The sequence below is a fragment of the Oncorhynchus keta genome, chromosome 7 (genome assembly GCF_023373465.1).
Source record: "Oncorhynchus keta strain PuntledgeMale-10-30-2019 chromosome 7, Oket_V2, whole genome shotgun sequence".
NCBI classification, from domain to species: Eukaryota; Metazoa; Chordata; class Actinopteri; order Salmoniformes; family Salmonidae; genus Oncorhynchus; species Oncorhynchus keta.
In genome coordinates, this window is record NC_068427.1 from 9,361,619 (window position 1) to 9,376,565 (window position 14,947).

General features: G+C 41.3%; 1 protein-coding gene across 1 annotated transcript in view; it reads right to left on the reverse strand.

Annotated features, from left to right (window-relative positions):
• Positions 1-1,720: 1,720 nt before the first annotated feature.
• The window catches only part of pms1 (PMS1 homolog 1, mismatch repair system component), a 66,014-nt gene continuing 52,787 nt past the window's right edge, over positions 1,721-14,947 (reverse strand). The window contains exon 13 of the mRNA XM_052521926.1: positions 1,721-2,144. Coding sequence (XP_052377886.1) covers positions 2,112-2,144 — 33 coding nt within the window. The 3' untranslated portion in view covers positions 1,721-2,111. The remainder of the gene's footprint in view (positions 2,145-14,947) is intronic.

The following is a 14,947-nucleotide window of genomic DNA, read 5'->3' on the forward strand; positions in this document are numbered from 1 at the left end:
CTAAATCAAAGTAGCTAGGATAGACACTGGCATAAAAGTGCAGCAAGAGATGGGCCAATCAACCACACAGGGAAAGCCTGGGAAAGTTTCTCAATCGTGGGAAGCCGCTCAATCCTCACACTGCTAGGCATCCAGGTACCTGCAGATATGTAGTAATCACTAAAATAACCAAGAAAGGATGAGAATAAGGGGCCAGCTGAAAGGTAGTCTGTTAAAGTCTCTCTCGGGTCCGAAGAAAGCAATGAAATGCAATAAAAGGAGCCAGTCTGGGACAAGGGGAGCCAGATGTGCAGCTGCTGGAGGCTACCTGTCGTCAGGCCACAATGATTTATCCTTCCCGTCCACACCGCTGCTTGCTTTTTCACTTAGGGGAGGAATCAGCGCTCCCATCCCTAAACTATACTGACCTCTGTGAAACTATCACATGATTAATGGCATTGTAAAGCTACTGAAAGTTTGGATCTTTTTGGTGTCCATTCAAGATACATTTAAATTACTTATTTTTTTGTCTTTTGTGTGACATGACAGTTGGAGTTACATCCGCTGCAACAATCGTGTTTACAACACATCTAAATATCTATCTTCGTTTACGAGAAGGACAGTGACTGACATAAATGTGGCTAAAAGACAGCCAAGGCCCAAGGCAATGAAGCAAGTGTTCTCAGGGGCCGTGGGCTGACAGTGATGGAGGATAGATGTTTCTCTAAGGAGACTGGGAGAAGTCTGGATTATGGAAACCTCATGTCTCCCAGTGTCATTCCTGTGCAGTTCCGACAGCCGGATGAAGAAGAATATCAGCTATCTGTCAGATGGGGGATATGTTTTGACATGTCTCAGAACAATATTTATGAAACGTTTTTAGAGATATTATTACATACAATTAATTATACGGAAAACTCTGGGTTGAGTGAAATGTTCAGACGCAATAATGCTGTAAAATGTACAATAAACTGACAAGCAGTCATTTCCAGAGCCAAATATATACGGGCCGACAAAACTTCATTGGACATCCCTGTTAATAATTAGCCTCCTCAATGGGAATGAATATGTGCGCCGTTAGCAAGGTTTATTTTCTGAGAATGTGCCTCCCCCACCACAGCGACAGATCAACAGTTTCCATTTAGAAACTTTGGTATACTAAAACTAAGGGTTTTGTGTTGTAATGAGGTAAGTCTATTGACTATGAACCAAACATGCAGCACATACAGTGCCTTCAGAAAGTATTCACACCTCTCAACTTTGTGTTAAAACCTGCATTTAAATTGATAACATTTAGATTTTGTGTCACTGGCCTACACACAATACCCCATAATGTCAAAGTGGAATTATGTTTTTAGAAAATTATAAGCTGAAATGCACGCTGACACAGTCGCCAGGTGTACTGTGCTTCCTCCGACACATTGGTGCGGCTGGCTTCCGGGTTAAGCAGGCGTTGTGCCATGAAGCAGTGCTTGCTTGGTTGGGTTGTGTTTCGGAGGATGCACGGCTCTCGACCTTCGCATCTCCTGAGTCTGTATGGGAGTTGCAGTCTTGGGACAGGACTGTAACTACCAATTGTAAACCATGAAATTGGGGAGAAAAAAGTGTGTAAAATAAAACAAAAATCAAAATAATAATAATGCTGTAATGTAAAAACAAAATAAGGAAAAAGTCAAGGGGTCTGATATTTTCCAAATGCACCGTATACATACAGTACCAGTCAAAAGATTGGACACACCTATTCATTCAAGGGTATTTCTTTATTTTCTACATTGTATAATAATAGTGAAGACATCAACACTATGAAATAACACATATGGTATCATGTAGTAACCCAAAAAGTGTTAAACAAATCAAAATATATTTAAGATTTTAGATTCTTCAAAGTAGCTACCCTTTGCCTTGATGACAGCTTGGCACACTTGGCATTCTCTCAACCAGCTTCACCTGGAAGGCTTTTCCAATAGTCATGAAGGAGTTCCCACATATGGTATGCTGAGCACTTGTTGGCTGCTTTTCCATCACTATGCGGCCCAACTCATCCCAAACCAATTGGGTTGAGGTTGGATAATTGTGGACGCCAGGTCATCTGATGCAGCACTCCATCACCCTCCTTCTTGGTCAAATAGCCCTTACACAGCCTGGATGTGTGTTGGGTCATTGTCCTGTTGAAAAACAAATGATAGTGGGACTAAGCGCAAACCAGATGGGATGGCGTATTGCTGTAGAATGCTATGGTAGCCATGCTGGTTAAGTGTGCCTTGAATTCTAAATCACCGACAGTGTCATCAGCAAATCACCACCACACCATCACACCTCTCCTCCATGCTTCACTGTGAGAACCACACATGTGGAGATCATCTGTTCACCTCTGTATCTCACAAAGACACGGCGGTTTGAAGCAAAAATCTAAATTTTGGACTCCAGACCAAAGTGCAGATTTCCACCGATCTTATGTCCATTGCTCGTGTTTCTTGGCCCAAGCAAGTATCTTATTATTATTGGGGTCCTTTAATTGTGGCTTCTTTGCAGCAATTTGACCATCAAAATTGGTGAAGTGAAATTTTAAAAAAGTATCGTTTAAAAAAAACAATTAAAAAAAAAACGGAAAAGTGTTGCGTGCATATGTATTCATCCCCTTTGCTATGAAGTCCCTAAATACGATCTGATGCAACCAATTACCTTCAGAAGTCACATAATTAGTTAAATCAATTCCACTTGTGTGCAATCTAAGTGTCACATGATCTGCCACATGATCTCAGAATATACACCTGTTCTGAAAGGCCCCAGAGTCTGCAAGACCATTAGTGGGGGCACCACCACTAAGCAAGGAGCACCACCAAGCAAGCGGCACCATGAAGACAAAGGAGCTCTTCAAACAGGTCAGGGGGCAAAGTTGTAGAGAAGTACAGATCAGGGTTATAAAAAAATATCAGAAACTTTGAACATCCAACAGAGCACTGTTAAATCCATTATTATAAAATGGAAAGAATATGACACCAGAACAAACCTGCAAAGAGAGGGCCACCCACCAAAACTCACAGACCAGGCAAGGAGGGCATAAATCAGAGAGGCAACAAAGAGACCAAAGATAATGCTGAAGGAGCTGCAAAGCTCCACAGCAGAGATTGGAGTATCTGTCCATAGGACCACTTTAAGCCTTACACTCCACAGAGCTGGCCTTTACGGAAGAGTTGCCAGAAAAAAGCCATTGCTTAAAGAAAAAAATAAGCAAACACATTTGGTGTTCGCCAAAAGGAATGTGAGAGATTCCCCAAACATATGGAAGAAGGTATGAGACTAAAACCCAACACCTCTCATCACCCTGAGAACACCATCCCCACAGTGAAGCATGGTGGTGGAAGCATCATGCTGTGGGGATGTTTTTCATTGGCAGGGAGTGGGAAACTGGTCAGAATTGAAAGAATGATGGAGCTAAATACAGGGAAATTCTTGAGGGAAACCTGTTTTAGTCTTCCAGAGATTTGAGACTGTGACAGGGGTTCACCTTCCAGAAGGACAATGACCCTAAGCATAAGGGGAAACATTTAAATGTCTTGGAATGGCCTAGTCAAAGCCCAGACCTCAATCCAATTGAGAATCTGTGGTATGACTTAAAAGATTTCTGTACACCAGCGGAACCCATCCTACTTGAAATGGCAGGAGTAGTTTTGCCTTGTAGAATGGGCAAAAATCCCAGGGGCTAAGCTTATAGAGACATACCCCAAGAGACCTGCACCTGTAATTGCTGCAAAAGGTTGCTCTACAAAGTATTGAGTTATGCACGCTCAAATTTTCAGTTTTATTTTCTTATTTCGTGTTTGTTTCACAATAAAAAAATATTTTGCATCTTCAAAGTGGTAGGCATGTTGTGTATATCAAATGATACAACCCCCCCCCCCAAATCAATTTTTCATTCCAGGTTGTAAGGCAACAAAATAGGAAAAATAGGGCTATCTTCTGTATTCCAACCCTACCTTGTCACAACACAACTGGCTCGTACACAGGCCCATTATCAACAACTATCACTCCTGTGTTCCAATGGCACGTTATGTTAGCTAATCCAAGTTTAGCATTTTAAAAGGCTAATTGATCATTAGAAAGCCATTTTGCAATTATGTTAGCACAGCTGAAAACTGTTGTTCTAATTAAAGAAGCAGTAAAACTGTCCTTTTTAGACTAGTTGAGTATCTGGAGCATCAGCATGTGTGGGTTCGATTACAGGCTCAAAATGGCCAGAAGCACAGAACTTTCTTATGAAACTCGTCATTCTATTCTTGTTCTGAGAAATTAAGGCTATTCCATGCAAGAAATTTCCAAGAAACTGAAAATCTCGTACAACGCTGTGTACTACTCCCTTCACAGAACAGTGCAAACTGTCTCTAACCAGAATAGAAAGAGGAGTGGGAGGCCCCGGTGCACAACTGAGCAAGAGGACATTTGAGCGTCTAGCTTGAGAAACAGACACCTCACAAGTCCCCAACTGGCAGCTTCATTAAATAGTACCCATAAAACACCAGTCCCAGCGTCAACAGTGAGGAGGCGACTCCGGGATGCTGTCCTTCTAGGCAGAGTTGCCTGTTGAGGTTGAGACTGGTGTTTTAAGGCAAATGCATCTACTTTGCTGTTATTCTTCCTAGATTGCTTGACGTGACTGTGTTAGCTGAAGTTGGCTAGCGAGCAAACAAGGGATAAGAACGCTGTCTTTGTATGATATAGCATTAAGATTTCCCTTCACTGGAACTAAGTGGCCTATCGCAGACCATGAAAAACAGCCCCAGACCATTATTCCTCCTCCACCAAACGTTACAGTTTGCACTATGCATTTGGGCAGGTAGCATTCTCCTGGCATCCACCAAACCCAGATTAATCCGTCGAACTGCCAGATGGTGAATTGTGATTCATCATGCCAGAGAACTCATTTCCACTGCTCCAGAGTCCAATGGTGGCAAGTTTTACACCACTCCAGCCGACGGTTGGCTTTTACAGTTGACCGGGGCAGCTCTAGAAGGGCAGACATTTGATGTACTGACTTGTTGAAAAGGTGGCATCCTATGACGGTGCCACGTTGAAAGTCCCTGCGCCCTTCAGTAAGGCCATTATACTGTCAATGTTTGTCTATGGAGATTGCATGGCAGTGTGTTCGATTTAATAGACCTGTCAGCAACGGGTGTGGCTGAAATAGCTTAATCCATCAATTTGAAGGGGCGTCCACATACTTTTGTATATATCGTGTAATTGGATTTGTCCACCAGTGCTGCTCTTTGGTCTTCAAGCAGCGGAGCGTGACATCTGACTCACAGTCTGACTCGTCACACATATCCAAACAGCTCCAGAAGCCTGCCAGCTCTGAGCGTCATTGTGGCACTGTTGGAATGGATCTTATTTGGCAAGTTTCTCCACTCGGACATGCAGTGGCCCACTGGGTGCTAGCTGCTGCCACAATTCCCTTCCCTTAATTAGTGACAGCTGCGGGGGTCTTTATTAATTACAGATAGTTGTGTATAGTCCCTGGATGCACAAGATGGCTCAGAGATTTGCACACTGTGCTAATTTCTGGTGTTGCTACCTGTTGTAGACACGACATAGCTAAGCATATTTACCATTACAATTAAACTTATAGTTACAATTAGTTACAGAAGGAACTATTCATTATAACAGTATGACCTGCTTGGTCAAATGTAATTTAACAGCAAGAACCAACAACACAAATTAGCACTGGCGAAATGACAGTACAGTATTAATGCCTTTTACATCCTGGGACTATGCACAACCATCTGTCATAATACAATGCCTTCAGAAAGTATTCACGCCCCTTGAATTTTTCCACATTTTGTTATGTTAGTGACAAAGTGGGGTTAAAATGGATTGAATTGTAATTTTTTTGTCAGTAATCTACACAAAATAATGTCAAAGTGGAAGGACAAATAAAACACTTGTTGACATGTTGATTAGATAAGTATCCCCCTCAGTCTGCTTTTCTTTTTTTTTTTTACCAATTGGTGCTCATCTTTGTAAGGCATTGGAAAACTTGAATCTATGTTTGAAATTCAATACGTGACTGAGGGACCTTACATATCATGTCTGGGTTACAGAGAGATGGGGTAGTCATTAAAAAAAATCATGTTAACCACTATTAAATTATACACAGTGAGTCCATGCAACTTATGTGATTTGTTAAGCAAATGTTTACTCCTGAACTTATTTAGGCTTGCCATAACAAAGGGGTTGAATACTTTTTGACTCAAAACATGTCAGATTTTCAGTAATTCATTTGTTTTGAATTTCTAAAAACAAAATTCTACTTAGACATTATGGGATATTATGTGTAGATCAGTGACACAAAATCTCAATGTAATCAATTTTATATCCAAGCTGTCACACAACAAAATATGGAAAAAGTCAAGGGGTGTCAATAATTTCTGAAGGCACAATTTTCTGAAGACCAGTAATATGCTTACATACAGTGGGGGGGAAAAGTACTTAGTCAGCCACCAATTGTGCAAGTTCTCCCACTTAAACATGTAAATGTAAATGTTTACATTTAAATGTAAATGTAAATGTAAAAAGTGCATCCTGGGATATACAGTGGGGCAAAAAAAGTATTTAGTCAGCCACCAATTGTGCAAGTTCTCCCACTTAAAAAGATGAGAGAGGCCTGTAATTTTCATCATAGGTACACTTCAACTATGACAGACAAAATTAGAAGAAAAAAATCCAGAAAATCACATTGTAGGATTTTTAATGAATTTATTTGCAAATTATGATGGAAAATAAGTATTTGGTCAATAACAAAAGTTTATCTCAATACTTTGTTATATACCCTTTGTTGGCAATGACAGAGGTCAAACGTTTTTCACACACTGTTGCTGGTATTTTGGCCCATTCCTCCATGCAGATCTCCTCTAGAGCAGTGATGTTTTGGGGCTATTGCTGGGCAACATGGACTTCAACTCCCTCCAAAGATTTTCTATGGGGTTGAGATCTGGAGACTCCAGGACCTTGAAATGCTTCTCACGAAGCCAGTCCTTCGTTGCCCGGGCAGTGTGTTTGGGATCACTGTCATGCTGAAAGACCCAGCCACGTTTCATCTTCAATGCCCTTGCTGATGGAAGAAGGTTTTCACTCAAAATCTCACGATACATGGCCCTATTCATTCTTTCCTTTACACGGATCAATAGTCCTGGTCCCTTTGCAGAAAAACAGCCCCAAAGCATGATGTGTCCACCCCCATGCTTCACAGTAGGTATGGTGTTCTTTGGATGCAACTCAGCATTCTTTGTCCTCCAAACACGACAAGTTGAGTTTTTACCAAAAAGTTATATTTTGGTTTCGTCTGACCATATGACATTCTCCCAATCTTCTTCTGGATCATCCAAATGCTCTCTAGCAAACTTCAGATGGGCCTGGACATGTACTGGCTTAAGCAAGGGGACACGTCTGGCACTGCAGGATTTGAGTCCCTGGTGGCGTAGTGTGTTACTGATGGTAGGCTTTGTTACTTTGGTCCCAGCTCTCTGCAGGTCATTCCCTAGGTCCCCCCGTGTGGTTCTGGGATTTTTGATCACCGTTCTTGTGATCATTTTGACCCCACGGGGTGAGATCTTGCGTCGAGCCCCAGATCGAGGGAGATTATCAGTGGTCTTGTATGTCTTCCATTTCCTAATAATTGCTCCCACAGTTGATTTCTTCAAACCAAGCTGCTTACCTATTGCAGATTCAGTCTTCCCGACCTGGTGCAGGTCTACAATTTTGTTTCTGGTGTCCTTTGACAGCTCTTTGGTCTTGGCCATAGTGGAGTTTGGAGTGTGACTGCTTGAGGTTGTGGACAGGTGTCTTTTATACTGATAACAAGTTCAAATAGGTGCCATTAATACAGGTAACGAGCCTCTTAAAGAAGAAGTTACAGGTCTGTGAGAGCCAGAAATCTTGCTTGTTTGTAGGTGACCAAATACTTATTTTCCACCATAATTTGCAAATAAATTCCAAAAAAAATCCTACAATGTGATTTTCTGGATTTCTTTTCTAATTTTGTCTGTCATAGTTGAAGTGTACCTATGATGAAAATTACAGGCCTCTCTCATCTTTTTAAGTGGGAGAACTTGCACAATTGGTGGCTGACTAAATACTTTTTTTGCCCCCCTGTATATCCCAGGATGCACCAGAGAAAAAGTTGTGTAAGCATGTGCCACTAAATCTGACACGTGAATCACTGCACCCCTACCTTCATGCTCGCTTATGAGTCTAAATAAATAATCAAAAGAAAAATAAGGAACCAAATCACACTAAACTAAGAAACATGCTTATGGATACATGAATGTCTTGGGAAAAAAGACCCCCTCCCCCACACACATTTATATCTATGCTGAATCCAAACACGAGGAGAGTGCAACCCAATAGCTCATCCTATGATAATATTATAGTTGCCACAGGGAAAGGTCAAACCACAGCACACGTCTTGGTTTTCATGGCCTCCGCTGTGACTCCACAGATGGCTTCAGCATTGCTGCAAGGCAAAAACGATCTTAAGAGCCTATTGGGGGAGGGGGTACAAGAGGAGGGCTGGCAGCCTTCCCAGAGGTGCCATCATCTTGGCCCTGGATCCTGCCTTGTTTGAAACTTCGATTAGAGCCGTGGGTACTCCCTGATGCACTCATGTCATGAGTGTGCTGCCTCCAGAGTGTGTGCACTCTGCCCCATGTGTGCTGCCTTCGGCACATAGGGGTCATATCAGGGTGATTAGCGGGGATTAACTGATTATCATCTTTTAAACATGTGACAGTTAAAAAGGTCAGTCATTACTTATTTTACCAGCTGTCATTCAAACCACCTGACATGTTTTTATGTATTGTTTTTTTCTGAGCCTAGAGTTGTTGTTTTTTTTTCACCAATAGTTAGCGCATCAATTAGCATAGTGCATCCAATAATGTATTACATACTGCTAGCTCCTCCTCGTCATACGCAATGGACTGTCCAGATGGAACATTATCAAGTTATATAATATCTCATATCACTGCTCCAACGTGCGAGGCCTCTACTCCTCAGGTTGTACTCAACAACTGGGGTAACTGCATACTTCGTTTGCAGCACGGTAACGTAACCCCATTAACAAAGTCATCAAGGCCTAAATAAAATGACGTGCTATATATTGACCCACCTTCCCACGACTTTTGGATCGGCAATGAGAAATCCATACTATACCTAGCAGTACAGAAAGAGGTTAGGGGCACCGTCTGTTTCTGTTAAGGAATAGGAAACTGGATGTAGGGAATGACGAGGAGTTTTGATTTCCATTTAGAAATGTATAAAGTACACTATTGGCACCAGTATTAGTTAGATATGAGAGAACACTTTGCTTATGTCAAAAATCTAATATAGTCCTTCAAATAATAGGACAATTGGTGCAAGCAGTTGTACGTTAACAAGGTTACGTCAAAGAATACTAGTAAGTGGCTAAGGATAGGGTAAGGTTAAGTTTAAGCATGCTAGGGCGTGATTGACATTAGGGCAACGTTAAGGTTAAGCATTCAACTGGTTAGGGTTAACAGTTAGGGTAGGTTACGTTTAGGCAAGCTAGCTAGTAGGTTAGGGGTATAGGGTTAGGGCATGGGTAGGATTACAAAAGTAAAAACCGGCCAAGAACCACACCCGGATTCAACCACTGCCACTCGAAGGATGTCTTTGTTACCCCCAGCTACCAACCTGCTAGCACATTTCTGAGATGACTCAACATCACACAATAAAGTGTTCATTATTTACTTATGGCTGCATTTCATATGCACAAACCTTACATTTAATTTGACCTTTATTTAACTAGGCAAGTCAGTTAAGAACAAATTCTTATTTTCAATGACGGCCTAGGAACAGTGGGTTAACTGCCTGTTCAGGGGCAGAACGAAAGATTTGTACCTTGTCAGCTCGGGGGTTTTAACTTGCAACCTTTCGGTTACTAGTCCAACGCTCTAACCACTAGGCTACCCTAGTAGCAGTTCCTGCATAGTAGTTCCACAATTATTCTTCTGACATTTCAATTATGGATCAGTGATGACGGATAAAAAAAAACTAAATGGCACAATGACTGACAGTGCAGCCAAGTCTCCATCAAAAGGCTTTGAGGACACAATTAGAATAATTTCATTTCTATTTGTTTTTGGTACTCCAAAAGCTAAACTAATATTGTCACTAACCAATCCAACCCCATGAAACATGAGCTGTATCCACCTGAATTACCACCTGCCGCTCTCAGTCTCTCCTGCCATTACCGCCCTGGTCCTGACAAAAATCAAAAATGTCACCACCCCTATGAAATGCCCATACAAGGCTGGAGCAAGTGGTCCCTAGAGATCCTACCAGGAACCACTACCTGATCCAGGCCTCAGCACTGCCAGAGTCTGCCTCTGGCATTGGGTGACCTCTCCATCACCTCCAGTCCCTATGGGCCCAGTTATGACACAGCCTTATATATTTATATGCCTTACTAGGACACTATTCAAAAAGCTCAGCATGTTCCTTAGCATCGGTTTCATTTGAGAGGACTGATGCCATTAGTTTAAAATGCTCTTAATGCTCATGAGACAGCTGCAGAGAAGTTCCAAGTCCTTTGCCACCCTCAAGCGGCATTGTATTTAGCTTGCCAAAATAACAAGTTTGTCCTCAATTTGCTGTGGCTTTTAGAGAGCAGCATTTGAGATGCTTTCCGCAACACCTCATAGAAAAATGTGATTCTCTCAAGACAGGTTTTTCAGCTGGTCAACACCCAATGCAATTTCCTTTACAAAAGGAAAAACGGGCAAGAGTTTATTAACCCTTCACACTCGCAGGAATTGGCCTATATGGATAGGGCTAAATTGAAAAGTTCTTAAAGAACAAATATGAAATGCATAAGCATGGTAACAATTGAAAGGGAACTGTTTGGAGATTATGGATAAATTATTAGACCAATAGGTAAGGACAACATTTCACCTGAAAAGACAATCCAAACATTACACTGTTGATTTTATGTGCATTTTACATTTGCTGTACATTTGTTGATAATGAAATCTAAAAATACACTGGATACATTCAGTAACATGATTTTGGATTTTTTTTTTGTCTTGCTGGAAGCTCCTCCCGGGGCCAAGTTTCAGCATTCTTGCTTTTGGCTAAAATATCCTGGGTAAAGTTCATGATGCCATTGACCTTAACAAGGGCCCTAGGACAAGTGGAAGCAAAATAAGCCCCATAACAAATATCCAACACCATATTTTACAGTTGGTATGGGGTTATTTTCTGCTTTCATTCATTCTCATTTCAACCCCAAACCCACCACTGGTGTGCGTGGCCAAAAGAGCTCTAATTTCATGCCATCTGACCAAAGCACTAGCTCCAATCCAAGCCCCAAATTCATTTAGCCAACTCCAGGCATTTACATTTGTTGGATGACATGAAAATAGAGCTCTTTGGCCAACACAAACCCCCAAAACACCATGTTGATGTTTCCCTTATTTTAGCAGTTACCTGTAGCTCACTATTTCAATTTGTTATTTTTGCTCATCTTTAATCGAGGGTGTGTCAATCATTTTGGGCCCCACTGTATGCCTCTGTTTATATGTGAGCTGATTTCCTGGTGATTGTAGTCTCATGTCTAACAATGAAAAACCTCCAAAATATGTATATAATTTTTTGCTAAGATGGGGGGCCAAATAAAATCACCCGCGGGACGAATTTGGCTCGCAGGCCGCCTATTGGGGAAGCCTGCCCCTAAGGTCCCTGCTGTCAAACTCCATGATAACCACCACCACCTTGCTCATATAGAGTTGCTCAAAACATTTTAAAGCCATGAACCATATGTCCACAGGGCACCAAATGTTAAATCCTTACAGCATCTGAGCTTTATTTGAAGCAAGGTAATTGGAGGTGCCTCACAGTGACTGCACTTTTGGGCAAACCAACGAAAAGCAACTACTTTGATTTCATGGGCATCAAGCACACACTAATCTCATGGGTGTTAAAGGCACTGGTTTGCAGCAGTGGGAGAATTCTTACAGCCACACCACATTTCATGGGTCACTGGCACTTTGTGGGGTCATTGATTCTTCTGTTTTTGATTTCAAATCAGAGGTCTATTGTTAAAATTAGATTTTTAAAACTCTGGTCTCTCAGTGACTACTGTATCTCTGTATAGTGATAATCTCACTAAAAGTAAGCCCTTTTTCAGCTCATTGTTTAACGATTTAAAAAAATACCCTCACAACTAAAATACTGGATCACATCCCACATTTACCAGTAATTGTCATCACTCACTGTAAAAACTCACTGTTTTCTATGGAGCTATATGACTCATATGTTTCTCAGTATTGTCGCAAGACGCCCAATACATTGGTGACCATATCGGTAATATAAAAAATATATTGGCACAAATGGGTCTTCCAAATGGATAATGACCCCAAGCATATGGGGCGGCAGGCAGCCTAGTGGTTAGAGCGTTGGACTAGTAAACAAAAGGTTGCAAGCTCAAATCCCCGAGCTGACAAGGTAAAAATCTGTTCTGCCCATGAACAAGACAGTTAACCCACTGTTCCTAGGCTGCCATTGAAAATAAGAATTTGTTCCTAACTGACTTGCCTAGTTAAATAAAAAGTAAAATACTTCCAAAGTTGTGGCAAAGTGGCTTAAGGACAACAAAATCAAGGTATTGGAGTGGCCATCACAAAGCCCTGACCTAAATCCTATAGAACATTTGTGGGCAGAACTGAAAAAGCGTGTGTGAGCAAGGAGGCCTTACAAACCTGACTCAGTTACACCAGCTCTATCAGGAAGAATGGTCAAACATTTACCCAACTTATTGTGGGAAGCTTGTGGAAGGCTACCCAAAATATTTGATCCAAGTTAAACTCAATTAGTATTTGCCTTTAAATGGTTTATGTAAACTTCTGACCCACTGGGAATATGATGAAATCAAAGCTGAAATAAATCACTATTATTCTGACATTTCACATTCTTAAAATAAAGTGGTGATCCTAACTGACCGAAGACAGGACATTTTTACTAGGATTAAATGTCAGGACTTGTGAAAAACTGAGTTTAAATGTATTTGGTGTATGTAAACTTCCGACTTCAACTGTCGGTGCCTATATGTAACACAGGACAGGGCTGTGTTTTTCTGATAATGAAGGAAATGTTTCACACTCAAACAAAAAAAAAAGTACAGCACAGGGCCAAGTCAGGTGCCTACCATGGAGAATCCGGGACATGAAGATATAGTTGGCTCCCATTCAAGTAATCACAGCTATCAGCAGGAGCATGATCATGCTGAATGGTTGCAGCCCAGCAACTCAAGCTGACCCAGTTTTTAGAAGTAGGCTAGCACACTGCATAAGAATGTGAGTTCCTGATGGGTAGAGTTGAGTTGTGGGGGGGTGATGAATATTGTTCTCTACTTTGTGGCCAACATACTCAAACGCCTAAGGGTGTTGTCTCCCCAAAAAATGATGAAGAGCTCTGCAGATAAGCATAACCCACGATGACACAGATTATTCAACACATGATTTAACATGTCCCCTAAACTGATATTGTTAGCAATGTACAGTTTCATATTTTACAACGTACAGTGGCAAGAAAAAGTATGTGAACCCTTTTGGAATTACCTGGATTTCTGCATAAATTGGTCATAAAATGTATCTGATTTTCATCTAGGTCACAACAAATAGACAAACACAGTTCACTTAAACTAATAACAATTATACATTTTCATGTCTTTATTGAACACAGTGTAAACATTCACAGTGCAGGGTGGAAAAAGTATACCTCCTTTGGAAACAATAACCTAAACCAAACGTTTTCTGTAGTTGAGGATCAGACCTGCACAATGGTCAGGAAGAATTTTTGACCATTCCTCTTTACAAAACTGTTCCAGTTCAGCAATATTCTTGGGATGTCTGGTGTGATGCCACAGTCACACACCACAGCATCTCAAATCGGGTTGAGGTCAGGACTCTGACTGAGCCACTCCATTAGGCGTATTTTCTTCTGTTGAAGCCATTCTGTTGTTGATTTACTTCTGTGTTTTGAGTCGTTGTCCTGTGGCATCACCCAATTTCTGTTGAGCTTCAATTGGCGGACAGATAGCCTAACATTCTCCTGCAAAAGGTCTTGATAAATTTGGGAATTCATTTTTCCATCAATGATAGCAAGATGTTCAGGCCCTGAGGTAGCAAAGCAGCCCCAAACCATGATGCTCCTCCACCATGCTGTACTGTTGGTGTGCTGTGCCTTTTTTTCCTCCACACATAGTGTTGTATTCCTTCCAAACGACTCTACTTTAGTTTAATCTGTCCACACAATATTTTGGAACATCCAGGTGCACTGCTGCAAACTTCAGACATGCAGCAATGTTTTTTTGGAAATCAGTGGCTTTCCTCCCATGAACACCATTTTTTTTGTGTGTTTTACGTATCGTAGAATTGTCAGAGATGTTTGCATGTTCCAGAGATTTCTGTAAGTCTAACTGACAGTCTAGGATGCTTCTTAACCTCACTGTGCATTTTGCGCTGTGCTGTTGCAGTCATCTTTGCAGGACGGCCACTCCTAGGGAGAGTAGCAACAGTGCTGAACTTTCTCCATTTATAGACAATTTGTCTTACCGTGGACTGATGAACATCTAGGGTTTTAGAGATACTTTTGTAACCCGTCCCAACTTTATGCAAGTCTTCAATTCTTAATATTAGGTATTCTGAGATCTTTTGTTCGAGGCATGGTTCACATCAGGCAATGCTTCTTGTGAATAGCAAACTCAAATTTTGTGACAGTTTTTTTTATCGCAGGGAAGCACTAACCAACATCTCCAATCTCGTCTCATTGATTGGACTCCAGGTTAGCTGACTCCCGAGTCCAATTAGCTTTTGGAGAAGTCACTAGTCATTAGTCTAGGGGTTCACATACTTTTTCCAACCTACACTGTGAATGTTTAATTTTGTATTCAATTTAGACA